Consider the following 21542-nt stretch of genomic DNA (forward strand, 5'->3'; position numbering starts at 1 on the left):
ACATTTTGGCGTAAAAAATGCGCTCGCTAAAAATATCTGGCAAAAATTGCCAAAATAGGGGAATCCCACGTGTAGTTATAGAAAGTTACAAATATGGCGAACAACATTGAAGAATTTTCTTTCATTTTACAAAAGATTAGTGCCTGTATTGAAAGAGATGACGGTTGTTTAGATTTGTCTTCTTTGGAGAACGATATTACCGAAATACCGGATGAAATATTTCAGTCTTTCTCGGAGGAAAGACGTGGTAAAATTAACGAATTGATTTTAGACTTTAATGATTTTGAGTTCGTTCCCGCAAGCATTGTTACTCGTTTTAAAAGCCTGAAAAAATTGTCTGTTGAAGGAAATAATCTAATTGAGCTTTCTTCGAGCTTTGGAGAGTTGGTTGGCTTGGAAGAACTACGGTTGAACGAAAATAAACTATGTGAAATTCCTGTGTCATTCAACAGATTGAAAAATCTAAAGCTTCTATCACTTGTTGCAAATCATTTGCACACACTGCCCTCTGAAATTATTGAAGGTTTGAGTAATTTATCAGAACTCTACTTGGATGAAAATGAACTTTCCAGCTTACCAGATAATTTCAAAATGCTGAAATCTCTCAAAGTTTTGGAACTAAGTGAGAACAAGCTGATATCATTGCCTGAAAGCTTTGGGGAATTGAAAGAACTAGAAGTTCTTAATCTCAGTCGAAACAAGTTATCAAGCTTACCAAGCTCATTTGGAGACCTGGGAAGGTTGCAGAGTGTTGATCTCAGCGACAATGATATCTCAGTCTTGCCTGACAATTTCCATTCTGCAGCCGTCATAGAGAGCTTGTACCTGGACAATAATATTCTTGGAGTTTTGCCAGGTTGGTTTGGACAATTATCCAGTATTATTTGCCTGTCTCTTAATGATAACAAACTTCAGGGTTCACCATTTCCCAACATTTTCCCTATGGTGTCAAAAAATACTCTTAAGAAATTGGAAATGGGTGGGAATGCAATTTCACACCTTCCAAAATCAATTGGAGAGCTTTGCCAGTTGGAAGAGTTGCATATTGGCAGCACCATATGCGAACTGGAGCGTCGGCATTTCCAGAATGGCAACTGGATTAGGGAGCTACCAGAAAGCTTTGGTCAACTCTACTCTGTCAAAAAATTGTACCTAGATGAAAACCAGATTGCCAAATTGCCTGATTCGTTTGGTAACCTGTTTTGCCTGTCCTGGATTGATCTTGGTCAAAACATGCTGTCACATTTGCCTGATACTTTCTGCAATCTTACTTTGCTGGAATATTGTCAGTTGTCAAAGAATGAACTGGCCTGCCTTCCATCAGATTTTGGCAAGCTCACAAGGCTTAAGGATCTAAGACTTGATTCAAATATGTTAGAGAATCTCCCGGAGTCATGTGCAAACCTTCATGCTCTCCACACGTTAGATTTGTTTAACAATAAGCTAACACGCAAGTCCCTGAATGGTTGTCAAAGCTTTCATCATTGAGAAGGCTTGATTTAGACAGCAATAAGCTAAGTCTTAAGCTGAAGGATGTACCCCATTTGGCTTCCAAAGGGTCTGTGTATGCGGAACGGGACCCCAATCTAAAGGACAATTGGCGTGGAAAGATGAGGGCAGATAAAGTTAGAGCTGAAGTTGTGGTGATTAATTCTGAGGATGGTACAAATGGTGATGATTATGAGGAGGAACTGTATGCAACTCCATCAACCTATAATGAGAATGCTTTGTTTGCCGCTATGAGAAGGGGCTTCAATGGCGTTCCATGATGGTAAGGAAATTTATTTATTTAAATGATGTTCTCAGGATATGCTGTTGATTCTATGAATAATTTTCAATACATGTACATGTCATTGTATAGGTCCAGATGAGAGGCAAGTGAAACAAAGTGAACACAATACTCCTGATGTTGTTTTCAATGTTTTTGAGGATGCCTCAGATAATTCTACACGTGTTTTCTCAGGCTTCTTTGCAAAAATAGGTGAGAAAAGTGGCTTGGGTTTTTCACAACCAGACATGTTGCATAATTTTAGCAAGATCTTTTCTTTCATTTAGACAAAAAGGAGGATGGTGAAGATTGGGACAGAGAGATCAACGAGTCGTGGGGTAAAAATCAAGTCAATGAACCCACATCTGAGTTGAGTTTTGGAGTTCATGTTGGAGAAGTTGAACTTGAAAAAAGAAATGAATTTCTCACTACACTAAGTGCTTATCCTCCAGCAAGTCAGGCTTATTCTGTGACTGCAATGTATGAATCAATGGCGTGTAGAAAATTATTAAAAAAGTATGATCAATGCAACAACTTATATGACGAGCATCCTACCCAGGAAGTCTTGATTCAAGGCCAGTTTGAGGATGCTGATTGATTGACTCAGACTGAAATATTGTGTGTAGCATCATAATGCTAAAATTTAGTAAACGCAAAAGAAAATTTTGCATTCTGTGTAGTGTTAGAGGTAGAACCTATGGTAGAACTATGTGCAATGGTAGGCAACCCAGTCAATGCAGTTATGTCATACTATTCTATGCATGGGATTGAAATTTTTGCTAAGACAAATTCAAAGCGATTGCATGTACAAAATATGAAACCCTCAGTTAATTCTGGGCTACAAAATGCATCTATTTTACGGTAAAGGCTTTGGTTTATTGACAGGTGCAAAGGATTACCATTTTAGTAATTTTATCTAAAGGCAGTCAGTCAAACTTATATATATAGCTCAGTGTCAAATCCAATATGGCCGCCAAAGTGGTGGAAAGTCAGAATTTCGCTTCTTCAAAGAACGAAGGAGCAATAACGTACAAACTTAGAAAATTCACAGAAACTGATAAAGTAAATTGTATTTTGGATTCAATTGCTGCTACTTGCGAAACAGGCACGAAAACTGAACGAGCCATCGAGGATTTGAGAGGTAGGTTTTCTATTTTGTCAATCTTGACAACTTTATACTCGCTCTCAAAGTTCTGTATGAATTGTGTGTGTCCCTCTGTGTTTTCACTTGTTCACCTAGAATATGAGCTGAGATGTAAAAGTTATCACTCTCGTATTTTCTTGCAGAAATTTTAGATAGATATCAGGAACAACCGCATCTTCTTGACCCATATTTAGGTAATTAATTAAAACCTATTAACCTAACCTATTTTTTGTACAACAAGTACGAAAATGTACAAGTATGAATATTCAGTGTAGTAAAAAAACTATTCATAGTTGGTGTCAGGTAAATTTTACTAGTAAATATCGACACCTGGCATTGTTAGTCTACGACTAATTATGACATTATATTGATTGAGACATTCAAATAATTTAACGGAGGCATTTAAATAATTCATCTTAAAAAATAATGCTTTCTTTAAAGAGTCGTTCACCAGCAAACTATTAAGTGTGGCTCAAGATTATTCATTAAGCCAAAAAATAACATTACAAGCATTCAAATACCTCTATCTCTTCACAAAGGTAAGCCTAGCAAGATTTTAACATATTTTCCTATAAGTAATACATATATTTGAGCATGCAAATTATAAACAAAAATCATTGGTTCAATGAATCAACCTTTGTGTAGGTACGAGGTTCAAAGTACATTGTAAGATTGTTCCCACATGAAGTGCAAGATGTGGAGAAAGTTCTATCGTTGCTGAACAAACAAAATCCCTCGGATCACGAAGTACGTCTGTATTAGAAACACATTATGTTGTCATTGTTGTGGTCAGTCATGGCCAGAAACCAGCTCATTGAAGTAGATAGTGCTAGGTGAAGTTTGATGACTTTATGTTATTTTGTAGTCTTGGGAAGCCAGGTACATATTATTACTGTGGCTATCAATTGTATGTATGGTACCATTTGATATGTCAAGATTTGATGGTAATATTGCTGAAACATCTGAACAAAAACCTATAACTCAGCGAATCATTGATCTAGCCAAGGTAAGATGAAAATTTAGTGAATGCACATCACTTATAATAGACTAGTCATTATTTGTTGACCTTATGCAGAGTAGTTCCACCTCGTCAATTGCATTTTCTAATTTGTAGGTTTATCTGAATGTCGTTGATAAGTGCAGAGATGCCGCTGCATTAGTGATAGCAAAGTAAATATATCACTTTATATCATCTCCACAATTGACAAGTGTAAGAATATATATTTTATTTCTTTTTTAGATTTGTGACCAGACCTGACGTGAAGACTCAACATCTTCCAGACTACCTAAAATGGTCTTTAGGCCAACTTCCTAAAATAGAAGGTGCATTTGTGTATAGTACTGAAACATGTTGTATAACTTTTAGATTTTTGATGTATTCTTGACTTTCATTTGGTCATTTTAGTGATGACACAAGCTGGTACAAACACAATGACTGGTATTTTTAGCTCGTTGGTAAGTCCTTACTGTCTAACTCTAATATATTCATTGAATTAATACGTACATCATTTTCTATTATAATGATGGCTCTGAAATATATTTGAAATGATTTCTTTTTAGGCACTTCTTTTTAAACATGGAAAAAGAGCAGACTTAATAGTACATGGTAATAAGCAACAGTTGTTATAAAGCAGACAACACAGTCTGCTCTTTAGCACAATACACTTATTATTTTCAAATGTTTCTGCATTATAAACACTGATTCCTATAATTTTATGTATTTTAGCCAGAATAGTTCGTGAAACAATTGATTCCTGCAATGTCCTGACGCTAAATAACAGTTTGCTAAGAAAACTTTATATAAAGTTAGTTCAGGTCTGTTTCATGTAATCTTCACATTTTTCATGTTTTTTTCCCTATCATAACTAATATACCTGGTAATTCTTTTCTATAGAGACTGGGCCTCACTTTTTTGAAGCCAAGACTTGCAGCTTGGAGGTGAGAATTGATACCACAATGTACAGCACTTTATCATGTAATGATTTTGATTTGTTACCATCGACCTTCATCACTGTAACTTTGATATTGTTTTGCATAAGAATTAAGAGAGGGGGTAATATAGTGACCTAGGGTACATCTTTGTACAATTAAAACTAATTGGTTGATTGTTATCTATTTTGTTTAGGTACAAGAGGGGAACTAGATCACTGTGCCATAATCTAACAAAATCTGAGCTGGTATGAAAGTAGTTGTAGTTTTTGAAAGCTATAATATATGTCTGTCTGCATCTGATTACATCTTTAAGAGAATGTTTTATCATATCAGAGATAGCACTCATGAATTTTCATTGTCATTTTAGACTGATACAATCACAACTAATAAAGATGAGGGACTTGAGGAGGTATTAAAGATCATAATCAGAAGAAAAAAGGAACAAAAAGATCTTATCCTTAAACTAAATTGAATCATTTGTAGGAATTGGATGAGAATTTTGATGTCCCAGAAGATATTGAGGATATTATTGGTGATTACGAATTTACGATTGCTTACAAAGTCGACTTTTTATTGTTAGATTTATTTTATTTTATTATGTTTTTGATAGAGATCTTGCTGGTGGGGTTAAAAGAAAAAGATACCATTGTCAGATGGTCTGCCGCTAAGGGGTAATGCATCACAGTGAAACAATATTTTTCATGTGTCTTTGAAGTTTTGTATTCAACAGTGTAATCATGATGTGTTTTCTCTAGTGTTGGAAGGATCACTGGCAGGCTCCCCAAGGAACTTGCTGATGATATAGTGGCCGCTGTTCTAGATTTATTCAGGTATTTGAGTCAGCATTAATACAAAGAAGTCAAATGTAATTCAACTATGCCTAAGACATCTTTATATGTATATTGTTTGGGTTGTTTAGCTTTCAAGAAACTGACAGCGCCTGGCATGGAGGTTAGCAATATTTCAGTTTCAACATAGTTTACACACAGTAGATTGCTTTAGGCTTTTGCTAGATGCAATGACTGTTGTTAGGTTGTCATCTCAACCAGCTTTTGCCAGTCAACTTGCATCTGAATCAGGCCTGCAAATTGCAGAAATTTCACAATTTTTCATTGCCTTCTTACCCCAGGATGCCTCGCCCTGGCTGAACTTGGTCGAAGAGGTCTTCTATTGCCCCAGCGATTATCTGAAGGTTGGTGTTTGACAATTCCACTCATTGATTTGATGTTTCTCATGTAACCCCTTGCATCTCAAGCTTGAGTTGAGCGGCCGTCCTTCCTATGGCTATGATATCAAAATTTTTGTTTATTTCTAGTCGTTCCTGTCGTCTTGAAGGCCTTGCTTTATGACGAAAGAAGAGGAGCTATAAGTGTTGGTATGTTTTCACGTCGGAAATTTATCAAAATGTTCGAAAGTTTACAAAGAATTGTGGAGGATTTTGTTTCCTAATCTTGCTCTTGCTCTCTGCGGCAAAACGTCCGAAGTCAAGCATCGTCCCCTCATGCGTCCACTCGCTTGACATGTCTGATCAAACCATCAGAATGCAGATATCTGAATATAACCTCAGCTTAGTTTGCCTAAAGGAAGATTGCTTTTCCTATTTGACTTCACTTCATCAAACATTACAGCTGAAGTTTCCTGTTGTTTAAGTCCCTTCCAGTAATAATGTATATACTCACATTACATATATTTCATTTACTAAACTCAGGTTCCAACGTGAGGGATGCTGCTTGTTACGTTTGTTGGTCATTTGCAAGAGCCTACGATCCTGTAGAAATAAAACCGTATATTGAAGAGATTGCAAGGTATTTTACACATTGGCATGATCTTCAAGATAGAAAACTCAGCGACTGTGGTTGATTAAATATTTAAAACCTTACGCTTGGCCTTTTTTCAGAGGTTTGCTGATCGCGACGTTATTCGACAGAGACATAAACTGCCGTAGAGCAGCTTCGGTAAGTCACGAGGTTATCCACTCTAAATTTTTAGTAAATCATTCTGATAATTCGTACAATTTTGTACTTTGCAGGCTGCTTTTCAAGAGAATGTTGGAAGACAGGTAAGGACACGCCCCTCCCCATGTTTTATCCTTGTTCTGGAGTTAGAAGAATACAATTTAATTTGATTTTAAATGCGTCTATTTTACGCTGTTGTTACACCGCATTTGCTGAATTTATTTGTCAGGGAACCTTACCTCATGGTATTGATATTCTGACGAAAACAGATTATTACGAAGTGGGGAATAGAAAGAATACCTATCTCACGATCAGGTGCGTTTCTTCCCAAGAAATATTACTGCATCATGTATACATAATATTCTTTAATTCTTTGTTAACTATTTATCAAATGATTCGTTTTTACTAGTCTACTAATTTGTTCACAAGAATTAATCAGTTTAATAAGGATTATCAGCTCTTAACGCTGATTGTTTCTTGTTGGTAAAACAACTGCAGTTGTGAGACTTCTAATGTCATTCATAGCAGGAAGGTATCTCCATGAATATTGTCCCAAAGTGAAGGCTTCGACAGACCTAGTACGCCTTTCGCCGCAGCGTCCGCCCATAACAACAATGGTGTCGCCTGTAATAATGGCGCAACTTCCAACTCTTTCTTCTAACATGGGTGGCAATTCAATGGTTTTACCCGATTTTGAATTGTACATGTACACTCTTTTTGAGTAGCACCCATTAACATCCCCTCCAAGCAAAACTGCTTCTTCTCCCCAACGAACTACAGCCATTTCTTTTAAGCCAGTGGGTAACGGAGGCATTTCTCGAAATTCGTTTGTGATAAGATCAAACTCCAGCACCTTTCTCAGGTTTTTCTCGCCTCTAGTTCCTCCAAAAATCAACACTTTGCTCTCAAAACGCACCACCCTGTAATGAATCAAAGCTGGTCCGGGCAATAAACGCAACTGCTTCAACTCGTAAGGTGCGATAAGACTAAGTTCCAGACAGACATCATTATTATAACCACTCTCGTCAAGTGTGCAGAAAAGAATCGCGCGGTTCTGATAAACAACAGAGACAATACGTTCGCAGGGATACGGTAAAGTAGCCGCCAATTTAGCCCATTCCAAACAGTCTTCATTGAGATCCAACACCTCGATTGTCTTGCTGCTCGAGCTTCCGCCAGCGATAAATACTCGATTCTCGTGAACAAACGACGTCGCTCCTACCCGGCTAATTTTCATTGAGGACACTCTTTTCCATTCATTCTTCCACGAAAATCTCTCAACCGATTTTAAAGCTGTATTATCATAAACGTTTTTCTCCCAGCCCCCAGCTACTAAGATATCTTCCATTAAAGTCGATGCGTGGCTTGTTCCAGTGGTCGTTAACATGGTGCTCTCGAGAGGACGTAATTTCTCAAACATCTGAACTATCATCGCTTTTAATTGCTCTAGGTCTTCTTTGGACGCAAGTACTTCCAATCTCTCCTCAATTCTTTTTACATCATACTCGATTTTTCTGCAGTTATGACACATGGCTTTCCTGTACTCGCAAACACTGCTCTCATGATGAACCAACTCCAGCTTGTTAACAACAGCTGCGCATTTATCGTTTGAACACTTCACGGGGGCAAAACCACACTTCTGAACGTGAGTGTCCAGCTCTTCAAGACGAATAAACTCCTTACAACCTCTGCTGGAGTAATCGCATTTTATCTTGAGCTCAGAAAGATAGTTGATCACCATACGCGGTCCTCGACGCAGAGTCTCGACTGTTAAGTCTTCGTTACATTCAGGACAAGTGTGCGAGTTCACAGTCAAATGCTCAGTGATACAACCACGACAGAACACGTGTTCGTTATTCCTGCACATCATGGGATCCTTCAGGACATTGTAACAGATAGAACAATGAAAATGAGCATCAACAGCGTTTTCGAAACGATTATCATCGTAGCCATATTTGTCTTCCTCTTGGTAGGAAGCCATTCTCCAAAACACAGGAATGTAGGAAGTCTATTCGTTTACATATTCTTTATTCTGGGCTCCTACTACACTGACGATAGTTCTGGAATTCTTTCAATATCGTCTTCTTAAATCCTTGCCTTTTCAGGCGCATTAGTCTCACAGCGTTTGTGAGACAACCAACGCCTTTCTGTTCGTTGTACTTTCGTTTTGTTGCGAAGTTATCGTGTGACGATTCCAAAATATTCTGAATATGCGTCACAAGGGTCACGAACTTTACGGTTCACCAATGCCGAAATATATTTGGGAAAAGCTCGTGGGGCAACAGTGAACTCTTCGTCTCTTCCTAACTTTGTTGCTACTTGCCAGGACATTATCTTTACTCTCACGACTCCAAGTGTCGTTGAGAAACAGAAAAATCTCAGGCTACCCAGACTTCACGCCAGAACGTATCGTTGGTACTTTCCACTTAAGCATTTTTAAATCCTACATATTCTTTATTTCCGTGCTCTCATACACTGTCACTGACCATGAGGATTTCTTTTACAACCGACTTTTGATAGTGATTTTTCCAGGCTCTGTAGAGGTACAATCGACGAAACAACCTTGTTGCTTCCAATGGGAAGGCGTAATGTAGCGGTTGCAATGTTTAATGTTTAAGTTATGCGGGCACAAGTGTCACGTAATCCCCATGTATCTACATAATATATTGATCAGACGCTATGAGCAACTTCAACATGAAGTTATATGTGATTATGTTTCGTGGTCATGCAAATTTTTTAATTTTGTTTTTACTATATTTGACAAATTATTCGTTTAAATTTTTAACTAGTTTACTCTATATGTTAGGTAGTAATTACTCTCCTTGTGGTTATATATTAATATATCTAAGAATATATATTGCTTCATGCTGATTGTCTACAGGATTCTTACTTTTCAAAGCTTTATTTTCAACAGTGCTGCCGTCCCAGCCTCCGGCTAGAGTTGCAGACTGGACTTCTAGAGAAGTTTTCGTCCTATATCCTACCCTACATCAGCTCATCCCACTAATGATTGTGTTTGTTTTCTAGTGTTTACATCGCTCAATATGATGAATATCGCCAATCCTTGATCGATCACCTTTACAAAGTTAAACTTTGCCATTGGGACATGTAAGAAGTCTCAAGTCTGTGACTTTTGCGTATACCGTCAATCATCACAGTTGCTTGTTTATTGTAGATGTTGCAGCCGAAGTGTTGCACTTTGAGTTCAAGAAATAATACTGCATGTTTTTCTTTTGTAAAACGAAATTTCTCCGGGGAAGAAAAATTAACTTTTGTAGATCATAAAGTTGACTTTACTTTTAGCTCGACCTTAAAACTTTAGCTTTTAAACACTGCAGTTGCAAACTCGCGTTGTATTTTTCTTCTCAGGGCTGTCAGAGAACTCGTATCGAAAGCTTTGTTCAATCTCACTGCTCGAGATCCAGAGATGATGGCAGAACTAGGTAACATGTTTGGCTGGGAGAGAAATTGTAAAATTGAGCTGAAGTTATGAAGAAGACGAGAGACTAGAGGAGGGTTGGAGGAAGGCGCTTTGTGGGGGCGAGAAAGGGGCCAACTCGTCGAAGAATAGGGGGGAGGGGGTTAGAACAGATTAAGAGGGAGGTTGATCGTTAACGCTTGATAGGAAGGAAAGGTGTATCAAGTTTATCATTCAATAACTTGTGTTTTCCGTTGACAGTTCTTCGTACAATCTTACCCCAGACTGTTGGCTTGGATCTTCACGCCAGGCACGGCAGCGTCTTATGTGCAGCTGAAATAACGCATGCCTTGTATTGCTACGGTGTCGAAAACAACAGGTAGGTTTCTGTCTAATACTCCGGCTTTTACCTCCATGTCCTTAACGAAGAAATATCATGATATCTTGATTGATATATAGGAGCTTAGAGGATATACTTAGTGCTTCTTGTATTGGGACATTGGAAGAGATTATACCCAAGGTATGTGAAGTACTTTTAAGTATTATTTCCAACCTGATAATTCAATGTTAATAACTGCATTCCCTTCGTTTTATCTTTAGTTAACAGAGGCTAAATTATTCAGGTATTTATTTTTACGTTTTTAACCTTCAACAATTGCTGCTTTGAATGCACAGATTTACTTACCAAAGCCTGTCGCATTGATCTTGTTTTAGAGGCCAGGGTGGAGAACTTATGAGACCTGCAGGTATATTTATGTATTTCATGTGAACTTTAAATTTTTCACTCAAATTTGCTCGGGAAAAGAACAAAATATTCGTAAAAATAGTCATTCTACTGAAAGAGCCATCTTTTATCCTCCAGCTTGCCATTTCATTGAAAAGATGTCTGTCTGCAACATGGATTGTATCAAAGACGAGACTATAGGTAAGATTTTTCAAGGTTTGTTTATTGCAATTCTTTAATATTAACAATTGATTTATGTGTTTATTTCTTTAGTGTCGTGGCGATCTACCATCGACGATAACATCAACCACCAGCAAAGACCAATCCAGGTTGTTTTCACTTTCCGTACAAACTTTTAATGCAATTGTTGCTTACAACGTGTCTTGTCAATAGAGCTTTATTACGTTGAACTCTGTGCAACAACCTTGGGGTCTCTTTTAGCCCCTCAATCAAAAGACCCTGACTGAAACACCCTCAAAACGCCTCCGTTTTGTGATTAGATTCATTATGGTTAATGGTTAAGAAATGATGTTTTAGTTGTTAATGAAGAAACTTTTAGAATACAGAATCATTATTTTTACTTCTTTTTCCAACAGGAGAAAGCGGTCAGTGCATTACGTCATTTTACAATCTGTTTTTACAAAATGAAAAATGGATCTGCAGTGCCTGATCTTCAAGGTATCTCCTCCCTGAACAAGTCTGCTTGCAGGTTACACATAACCCAAAGGTTTCTTTTCCTGATCAAACCTGTTTTTTTGTTTGCAGATTCATTGATTACCACGTACATAAAAAACTTAAAACATTCATCAGAAACAGCGAGGTGGGTGGAATCATTCGTGCTAAGCCCGTGTTCAAACTGTTCTTCATCAAGTTCTGTCTGATGCACTCAGGTTTTACCAAAGGATTGAGAAGAAAGCTTTTGTTGGTAATTGAGGCTGGGGGTCACAAGCTCTCGTATTTTAGGCTAATCATAAATCAAACACACGGATATTGTTTAGAAATCAAAACATTAGAAATCAATATCTGATTAACTTCACCTGAGCTTGCCTACATTCTTCCACTCTGATATTCAATCATGTTCACTTTATAGGGAAGGATTTGCGTTGGCCTTGGGCGTGCTCCCGAAGTTCATGCTGAATGGCTATCTCGCAAAGGTGCGTTGTGTTAGAGCGCTAATTCTGAGGTATTCTGAGTTTTGTCTTCCTTGTAATAATGGGGGTGTTTTGGATCTTATCAGGTTATTGAGGGTCTTCTTGGAGTAACAGAGGTTCGTGAGAAGGACGCTGGAAAATTTGCACAATCCCGGGCGGACGCGTTACATTCTCTAGCAAGGTAAAGACTTGAGGAAATATCACCTGGATATGTTCACCATAATTCCCCGAGTAAATCTAAACCAATTGAAACCAGAACTTGTCTAATTTTTCAGTATTGCTGAGACTGTCGGTGTTGAAAGAGACGGGGATTGTAATTGTGCTGTCGATGAATCTACCCTCATTCGACTCTTTCACTGCTGTTTTAAAGCTATGAATGATTACACAATCGACAGCCGAGGTGATGTTGGATCATGGTGAGTCATATTGTTTGCACTGGTTGGGAACTGTTTATAAACGGATTGAGGTATATCCTAGATTATTCTGTAGTAACACTGGATCAATGATACCTTACCTTTATAAACGGATTGGGGTATATCCTAGATTATCCTGTAGTAACACTGGATCAATGATCCTTACTTTTATAAACGGATTGAGGTATATCCTAGATTATTCTGTAGTAACACTGGATCAATGATACCTTACCTTTATAAACGGATTGGGGTATATCCTAGATTATCCTGTAGTAACACTGGATCAATGATCCTTACTTTTATAAACGGATTGAGGTATATCCTAGATTATTCTGTAGTAACACTGGATCAATGATACCTTACCTTTATAAACGGATTGGGGTATATCCTAGATTATCCTGTAGTAACACTGGATCAATGATCCTTACTTTTATAAACGGATTGAGGTATATCCTAGATTATTCTGTAGTAACACTGGATCAATGATACCTTACCTTTATAAACGGATTGGGGTATATCCTAGATTATCCTGTAGTAACACTGGATCAATGATCCTTACCGCACCTCCTTTGGAACTGATGGAGCAATCCAGGATAATTAAGTTGGTTTCCTTCTTCAGGAATGAGAGATGACTTTACTGAACGATGTTATAACTTTAGGTCCCGTAAAGCGGCTATGACATGCTTATTAAAACTTACATTAGTTGTTACAGAGATGGATGCAGAACTTCTCTCTGAAAAGACGTGAGTATGGTGTCTGTATTTCATCAGAGTCACACGCTGATCCTCGCTGATCCTTGTCTTCTCTCATTTTCTCTAGTTGCGATGAAATGATGTGTTGTCTGTTGAAACAATGCAGTGAAAAAATCGATCATACGAGAGCACATGCTGGAGAAATAATGCTGAAACTTATTCACAAACAAAAGTAAGTATTGTCCCAAATCTTCACTATGGTTCAATGAATATTTTGTTGTCCTCACTCTCGTTAGAGGTTCTTTGATATTTGTGTTGATCCAGCCTTAAACAATCCCGTCTTAATTTGTTAATGTGAAACCCATAACATTCATTAACACTGCTGTTTATTTCTTACAGTCCTGGTATTCCGAATATTCCTGAACACAAGCTCTTGTGCGACATATTTCCAAGGTATACCATTGTTAATAATTTGCATCGTCTTGAAATTCACCTCGCATCAAGCGTACGTCCTCACGGAGGTCACGGTATTAGCTGGATTAATATTCACTCTTGTTCAACTCCTGTGAATCTGATGGCTGATTAAACCAGAGCCTTTTTTCTAGAAAAGATTCCGAGAATTTAAATTGGGGTGCAGCAGCTGAAGTTTTCAGGAAAATTTCGCAGTTATTAGAAATACCGTGTTACCAATATGCCGTACTGAGTGGTATAATACTCAGCGCTGGTGGTCTTAGCGAGTCTTTAGTAAGTACACGACTTTCTTATACAAGTTTTCCCAGTGATTTTCAACGGCCTGTGGCTCACTTGCTATTGGAATTATGATATAACAATCCATCTTCTTCGTAGATACGTCAGGCTGGGATTTCGTTAGAGAACTTTCTCGGTAGACTATCTGCAAGACGACAGTAAGTCGTTCAGTCTTTGATATCTCTGCTCTGGTCGTTATTTTTGTTGTTTCTTAATCTTTATCGTGGTGAATGAATGCTTTTTCATTTGTAGGGATGAAGCGTTGACGGGCTTTGCGGAGAATCTTGTGAAGTTGTTTAAGGAATATGAAAAGAATGATAGGTAAGGAGCTGCTGACTATGATCTGGGATCGATTGCAAACCATGAAACTCTTGAATATCTCAATTTTTTTATCTCATTTCAGAGTCATTATCCCGCTATTTAAAGTATTGGATAATCTTCTCTCTATTGGAAGTTTGAGTTTCTTAGCAAAAGAAGGAGGGTATGTAGTGGTACCTAGTTTGTTCCTAGAGGTCCAGTAAGGATCATCTCTTATTGATCCAGTGTTACTACAGGAGGAAACCTAAACTAAACTAACTTTATTTATACTGGATAGCTCTATCAGTTCTAAACTGTTCTTCCTAGAGGTCCAGTAAGGATCATCTCTTATTTCGAGTTTTCTATTTAGAGAAAAAATTTCAGAGGCTCTTTTTGAGCTGACGCAAAATGAGATTGTACGAATACCAGATGCAAGAAAGATAATTATCAGTATTAATGTGTATGTACATTCACTATGTCTTTTGTATACCGACTCCTCAAGGAGAATATTAATTTTCTTGAAAATTTATCCCCACAGGTTTAGCGGTCTTCTGCAATTTCCAGGAAATACAAGACGGAGGTGCTTACAGCGTTTGCTAATTCTTCTCTGCCACAAGTATCCCCGGGTAAGGCTGGTTTTAAATTCACGTTTGGTGTGAACGAAATGTGGTTGTTGAAGGTTTAAATTTTGGCTTTTTTCCCCACAAAAGGTACGCAAGGCGACGGCAGATTCACTTTATACTGCGCTAATCACTTACGAGGATATTGCCAGTGAAGAGAAGATGGAGGTGGTGCTTGATACATTGAGTGAAACATCGTGGTGAGTATCCTGCTTGCTACCTGGCAAGTTGCTTCAGTATTGTGTTACATAAAACCTTTTCCAGCAGACAATTTTGCGAAATATTTTTTTTTACCTTGAATATTGTGTCTTCTTTTGTAACAGCTCATATCTTGAGTTTACAAGATGAGCATGTTTTCTCTTACATTGTGTTACATGATATATTATTGCATCTTTATGTACAACAACATGTAGGGAAGATGATGTTGATAAAATTCGACCTCAGAGAAATATATTATGTGACCTACTGGGTGTACCTAAACCTGTGCTTAAGGTAAATCTTGTATGGAAAGCTTATCATCTGTTTCAAGGATACATACTCCTAGGTGTATTGTTCACAAAGGTCGTTGTTGTGATTTGAAAGATACTTGGGTAACAGCAATGATGTTAAATGTCTTTTTTGCAACAGAATACAGCAAAAAAACAATCCGCTCCACAGACACTTACAACAGAAGACCCCTTGAGCAGTTACAAAGGTAAGTAAAATGGGCATAGTCAACATTAATTTCAAGAGATTTGGCATTTCAACTGTCAGCCTGCTGTCCAAGTCATTATACAAAACAAGTGTTCCCCTAGATGCTACAAAACTTTTATCCTTTTTTCTTTTTCAGATCTTGTGTGTCGAGTTGACTATTAAAGCCTCACTAGTGATATAAACAGAAAATTTTATTAAATTAAACGAAAATATGTATTTATTCTAAACACTTGTATAAATGAGAAATTCTGACGCCACACGGACTGTACGTTCTACTCTGTCAAATGTTCTTGTGGTATTCTTGAGTTTTGCAGCCAAGATCAAAGCTACATGCGATGAAGTTGATTGTTTCTCCAAGGCATAGTATCTCCCTCCAATAGGGCCTGATATGCCATGTCATAAACTTCATCTGGTGTGAATCCTACAATTACTGTCCCTTCCACATCAACACCATCGTCTGATGCTAGCTTCTCTATTCTTTCTTTAATATCATTAGGCTTTGTATAGTCAAAAACATGTTGACTCCTGTCATCATCACCTTCCTGTAACAGACACAAATCTTTAGAAATCAAAGATATATATAGAAATGGCAATGTCAAATTATTACTCTCACCTGAACAGAGACAAAAGCTTCAACATTACATGCAATTTCTACTGACCCTTCATGGTCAAAGGCCATAGCTTGCACACCTCTCAAACCTCCAGGACTTGATCCACGGATGTTCTTTGCAATCTTCTGCCCAATTCCCAAATCCTTTGTTTTGATGGTTACATTACAGTTCATAACATAAGGACTTGCCCCCACACCAGTAAGCCCATATCTTGATGTGGGTGGTTGCCCAATATACAACCCCATCATACGACATACCACTCCTACCCTTGTACCATCCCACCTCTTTCCGTCGCTCCACCAAACTCCCTCCATTTGGGTAATCTGCCGTCCCAAAATAAAAAATGCTTGTTCCCAGAACCTCACTTGTTATCTGCTCTCCAATTGCTTTGGCAATGTCACCACATTTGCCAAGGGATACCATGGGTGAAATGGGGTAAATAGGTATAAGATCAACTGACCCTAACCGAGGGTGCCCCCCACTATGGTCCTGCATGTTTATTTCCTGATATGCAATCTTGCACGCATTGACAATAGATGTTTGTAAATTATCCACTGGTGCCGCAATGGTCAAGACAGATCTGTTGTAGTCATGGTCGGAAAAGATGTTTAGCACTGTTGACAAACATTTGAAGTTCGTTTTAGATTTCTGCGTCAAATAAGTGCCGGAGTTCCCAGCAACCATTGCAATTTGTTCCACAATATTTGGTCGACGAGCTTCTGAGATGTTCAGTAAACACACAGCCAGACGAGATGCCATTTAACATCTGGGTGTTTAACTTTATCACCTGCTCACAGGTTATTTGGTTCAAGGAGTCGTCCGTAACTTTAGCCTGAATACCCAGGCCCCTCACCCCTGATACGCAGACACCACCAGTGAACTGGAGTGTGGACACCCCCCTATCTTGAGTGCAACCTTATTGCCTGATTGCAGGTTGATTATCCCTGGAAAATCACTTTATTAAACATGGCCTTTGACCTCATTTTGATGGTCAAGATCCTCAAAGAAAATTCATCGCCGATCGGCCTATATTAAAACTTTTCTCTATTTCACATTGAGATAAATTATTTTCAAACGTGTTCGAGAGCACGGATGAATTAAACGTGTCACGAAATTAAACATCGTACGTTTCACTCGTGAGTGGACTTTGGACACATCCTGAAGGATGTTATTTAGCACACGTATTCTAATGTTTTTCGATCATATGGGATGTCGTCAAAATGAAGGAAGAAAAAGATGCCTTCTTTAAAGATGTTTTTAAAATTGGACCAAGCTTTAAAACGGACTTTACCGTCTCCTTAACGAGTACCTCAATAACGTATGAAAACGATTTAGCGAAAAGTGTTGAAGAAATTCACTTGGAGGATGTCATCGGCGTCAATGTCAATCATTCTGACAATGGAATTGAATGTTCGTATATTCACGTTTTCTCCTACCCTTTGAGGAAAAAGTTGTTTTTCAAAGAAGCGAAAAGGCAAAGAGTCGAGCATGTATTTGCGGTTTCATCCAAGGGCGACGCTGGAGATCATTTAAAGACAGCTGAAAGTTGGGTTCGATGCATTAAATGGCTCTTAATAAAAGACGCTGATGTGAAACGTGATGTGAAATTGGCGTCGACGCATCAAGGTTTGTTTCTCTGGATTCGTACGATATTTTAAATTGTATTTGAAATATATTTAAAACTCGTAACTGCTCAGCTTTTGAAGTAGACATATCCCAAATAAAGCAAATAGTTTTTTAAGGTGCTCATGTTGCCAGGTACAATTGAGATATAGGTACATGTACAATGCCGGAAAAGAATATCGTAATAGCTAATACGTTTCTGAGATTGTTCAACTGCTTATATTGTATTATTGTTGAGAATTTTCACGCAGATGAAATGAATTAAGGCTTTGTCTTTAGACATTTTCCGCAGGGTTCAAACAGGTGGCCAGTATTTAATTACGAGTACGTATATTATAGAAATTATTATCGTAGAAATTATTCATGGAAGGGTCTTGGTTACCCAAGCTAATATAAGGTTCTTGAAATCGCTCTGGATTTCATAATGTTTATAAGGACCATTGCTAGTTTAACTGGGGCTGATGTTATTTGTATCTTCATGCTTCATAAAACAATTTCTTTCCAGAAAAATCAGTCTGGAATGATATTTATAAACACCATTATTATGCTCTCCCTTCTTTAGCAACAGCACCAAATGTTTACATGAAACAAGGAGTCAATTTTTTTTTGAAAAAACCTCTTTATTGAATTTAATATCATCCATACAATAAAAAAAAGGTCTTAATGAACCACTCCCAGTCATTGTTAGATAATTATTTCCTGTATTTAATAAAAAACAGAGGCATAGTCAGGTATTAAATAATGCCTTGTTTAGTAAAGCCTAAATACACAAATTTAATTCTTGTGATTAGATTGGGATTAGGTCTCAGATTTAGAATATTGTTGATTAGGATTAACCCTAATCCTAAATCAAATCCAACTGAATCTCAAGGATTGAATTTATCTATTGAACACAATGAAGGGTACAAATTGCAAAGTTGGCCCTATCACCGCTCAAACCCTAACCTGAATTTGTGATGTAAAGTTTAATTTGTGAACTGTTGTATTTTAGATTATCCTCCAAAACAGCAGTATCTGGTTGTCGTCAATCCATTTGGTGGAAAAGGGACAGCACAGAAGGTGTTCGACACAAACGTCAAACCAATGTTAGAGGAAGCTGATGTAGATTACCACCTGGAAGTCACAGGTATTTGTGATAATATTCATCATTCATTTCTTTCCCTCTGTGTTCACAAGATCAATGATAACCAGGCTAAACTCTTTCACTCTGAAATTTTAAGAATTTTCATTGATATTTTCAAACCTTGCTTTATAGAACACAGGGGTCATGCCAGGGAAATTATTCAAGAGCTGGATGGGACTATTCTGAGAAACTTTGATTGTATTATTTGTTGTAGTGGTGATGGAATCATCAATGAGGTAACATCATTTTGTTTAAGATTGTATCTGTACTGTTGTAATGGTGGTATACAATCATTTTTTAGGTAGTCAATGGACTTATGAGTCGTCAAGACTGGGAAGAGGCTATTAAGACGCCTATTGGTCATATTCCATGTGGTTCTGGGAATGGCTTGTGCGCTGCTTCATTGTATCATTCTGGGTAATATGTTAAACCTAAATTTCTCTAGACATAAACACTTTGAACTTTTGGCAATTATCAAGGAATCACGGAATCAGAATGCTTGCTCATTGAAAAAAATGTCTTTCATGCAAGCAAGATTTGAAGAAAAATCCAAGGTAATTTATAATTTGTTATTTTCATTCTACTTTTCAGTGAACCGTTTGATATCATAAGCTCAGTGTTTACTATTCTCACTGGTGTGAAATGTCCACTGGATATCATAAAAACACAAACGTCCAATCCTCAGCCATGTTACTCGTTCTTGGCAATTGCTTACGGTATTGGAGCTGATGTGGACATTGAATCTGAGAAGTATCGTTTCATGGGAGAATATCGCTTTAATTTCATGGGTCTTAAGAAAATTTTTCAAAAACAGATATTCTCTGGTAAATTGTGGTATCTCCCTATTGGTGATAATGTTTGTGTTAGTAATAGTCATGAAGATTGTGGTGATGATGTCAATAAACAAGAACAGAATTTGAGAGATGGAAAATTAGAAGATGTTATTTTGAGTGATTGTACATTGAAAAGTGGCGATGTAAACAATGTTGTCTTGAATACAACCAACTGTGATCTTTCAAACGGTGCTGCTGGAACTTCAGATACATGTGAACAGAAGGAGAGTGTTTGTGAACAGAACCTGGGAGATGGAAATTTAAAGAATGGTGTTCTTGGAAACGGAATACTGGATGATGGTATTTTAAAGAAAGTAAAATCAAATGATGGTAGTACAAGCGATGGTGTTTTAGTCAATGGTAGTCACGTCCATGAAAAACCCGTTATCCCTAGTAACTTTTTGCCTGATTTCCAAGCACCAATTCCTGATTCTTGGAAAGTTATGGAAGGAGATTTCATTGGCTGGGTATTTATAAATACATCTCATATCGGCAAGGATGCGTTCTTCGCTCCAGAGGGCGTCTTTGGGGATGGAATTATCCATTGCATGTGTCTAGGTGGAGAAATGACCCGTGCGGACTTGTGCAGAGTGTTAACGCAGATGGATACAGGGGGACACGTGAACGTACACGGTGTGACCATGCTTAAAGCACGTGCCTTTAGATTCGAGCCGAAGTTGGCAAGATCCAAGATCTTCACTATTGATGGTGAGGAATTTAAATGGGATACGTTGCAGGCCGAGGTGTTTAAAGGACTGGGACATGTTCGCTGTCGTGAGCCCGCTGTCGCTGGTCAACCATGCAAAGATCAATAAATTGATATTTTGGATTCAATTTAAACCATTTAAAATTACAAGCAAAAAGAAACGTATTCGTTGTTAACATTCCTATTGACATTCTGTCGCGATATATTAAATTAACGAACATAGTAAACTTGTTATATGAAAAGAGATATTTTTAAAGAATTTTACCTAATTTAAATATTTGTGAAGAATTTAAACTGATTGCAGTTGATTTGTAATTTATTTGAATTGTTTTATTTAACGTTTATTTGTTTGAACATTGTATGACGAAGATTTATCTATATTCAATAAAATGAATATATACTTGTGTTATTTGTGTTTTGTAACACCTTAGTTTGGTATAAGATTGTTAGAACATGTGCTTTATTGGTAAATTTCACAAGCATTCCCATTTATCATGATGAATTATCACACCTCCATAGTTCCTTCATTTAGAAGAACAAGCATGTATATTGAACGCTTCGTTTTGCATCAAGGTACCTGTCGTTTGAAACATTGAACAATTTGAACATCAGACGTTGGTTTAAACCGTCAAATTTCTTCGCTGCCATGTCGAACGCAGGCAGTATTATTCAAGAGATTGAAATTAAGAATAGAAAGTCAGAAAAGACGGAAAAAGAAGTGAAAAAGTGCGAGGATCCAATGAACATGAAAATCATCTCAGTTGAAGTTGCTGGTGACGGGGATTCGAAACTCACTTCTAGAGAACTGGCAGAAATTTTAAAGCTAATGGCAGAAAATAAAAACAAGAGTTAGGGTTGAAAGATAGATCTCAATATAACCCGGAATACTCGATGATAGGATAGCATGATGAGCTATTATATCACTGCTCACAATGAACTGTCTTTTGCCAGGGTTGATTACTTGGAGTTTAGTTGTTATTCTCATTAAAAACTGATCCATACTGGCTGTTTCCCTCACGTATATTTATACTTTTTGGACAGAAAAAAACATTGGTAAAAACACAGACTTACAATTGCAAATACTACCTGTGT

General features: G+C 37.5%; 4 protein-coding genes across 4 annotated transcripts; 3 read left to right on the top strand and 1 right to left on the bottom strand.

Annotated features, from left to right (window-relative positions):
- The first annotated feature begins 84 nt into the window (after positions 1 to 84).
- On the top strand, positions 85 to 2385 carry LOC114519450 (leucine-rich repeat protein SHOC-2-like). The gene is given in 4 exon segments (XM_028539577.1): positions 85 to 1446; positions 1449 to 1767; positions 1862 to 1981; positions 2056 to 2385. Coding segments are annotated over 4 exon segments (2103 nt in total). The 5' UTR covers positions 85 to 93; the 3' UTR covers positions 2367 to 2385.
- Positions 2386 to 2734: 349 nt separating this feature from the next.
- On the top strand, positions 2735 to 15801 carry LOC114519451 (tubulin-specific chaperone D-like). Its single transcript, XM_028539578.1, has 49 exons — positions 2735 to 2909; positions 3056 to 3106; positions 3354 to 3451; positions 3558 to 3659; positions 3778 to 3918; positions 4027 to 4082; positions 4153 to 4235; positions 4318 to 4367; positions 4473 to 4518; positions 4639 to 4727; positions 4807 to 4850; positions 5038 to 5089; positions 5212 to 5253; positions 5328 to 5376; positions 5455 to 5515; positions 5600 to 5674; positions 5764 to 5795; positions 5974 to 6036; positions 6160 to 6219; positions 6553 to 6649; positions 6742 to 6799; positions 6874 to 6903; positions 7029 to 7114; positions 9827 to 9907; positions 10169 to 10242; positions 10479 to 10596; positions 10677 to 10737; positions 10818 to 10840; positions 10932 to 10963; positions 11080 to 11142; positions 11215 to 11270; positions 11538 to 11619; positions 11707 to 11761; positions 12032 to 12095; positions 12179 to 12273; positions 12368 to 12508; positions 13165 to 13248; positions 13325 to 13429; positions 13597 to 13650; positions 13803 to 13941; positions 14044 to 14102; positions 14197 to 14265; positions 14348 to 14425; positions 14612 to 14701; positions 14780 to 14867; positions 14952 to 15061; positions 15275 to 15353; positions 15489 to 15555; positions 15691 to 15801. The coding sequence occupies exons 1-49, from the start codon at positions 2735 to 2737 to the stop codon at positions 15714 to 15716; spliced, it is 3633 nt and encodes a 1210-aa protein (XP_028395379.1). The 3' UTR covers positions 15717 to 15801.
- Positions 15802 to 15808: 7 nt separating this feature from the next.
- Positions 15809 to 17247, bottom strand: LOC114519615 (glutamate formimidoyltransferase-like). Its single transcript, XM_028539776.1, is given in 3 exon segments — positions 15809 to 16096; positions 16168 to 16402; positions 16404 to 17247. Coding segments are annotated over 3 exon segments (972 nt in total). The 5' UTR covers positions 16925 to 17247; the 3' UTR covers positions 15809 to 15880.
- Positions 17248 to 17297: 50 nt separating this feature from the next.
- LOC114519611 (sphingosine kinase 2-like) lies at positions 17298 to 20813 on the top strand. The gene is made up of 5 exons (XM_028539772.1): positions 17298 to 17791; positions 18780 to 18914; positions 19044 to 19147; positions 19213 to 19328; positions 19503 to 20813. Exons 1-5 carry the CDS (start codon positions 17386 to 17388, stop codon positions 20557 to 20559), a joined length of 1818 nt encoding a protein of 605 aa, XP_028395573.1. The 5' UTR covers positions 17298 to 17385; the 3' UTR covers positions 20560 to 20813.
- Positions 20814 to 21542: the final 729 nt, after the last annotated feature.

This window comes from Dendronephthya gigantea, unplaced genomic scaffold (genome assembly GCF_004324835.1).
Source record: "Dendronephthya gigantea isolate DGI-Jeju-01 unplaced genomic scaffold, DenGig_1.0 000013F, whole genome shotgun sequence".
NCBI classification, from domain to species: Eukaryota; Metazoa; Cnidaria; class Anthozoa; order Malacalcyonacea; family Nephtheidae; genus Dendronephthya; species Dendronephthya gigantea.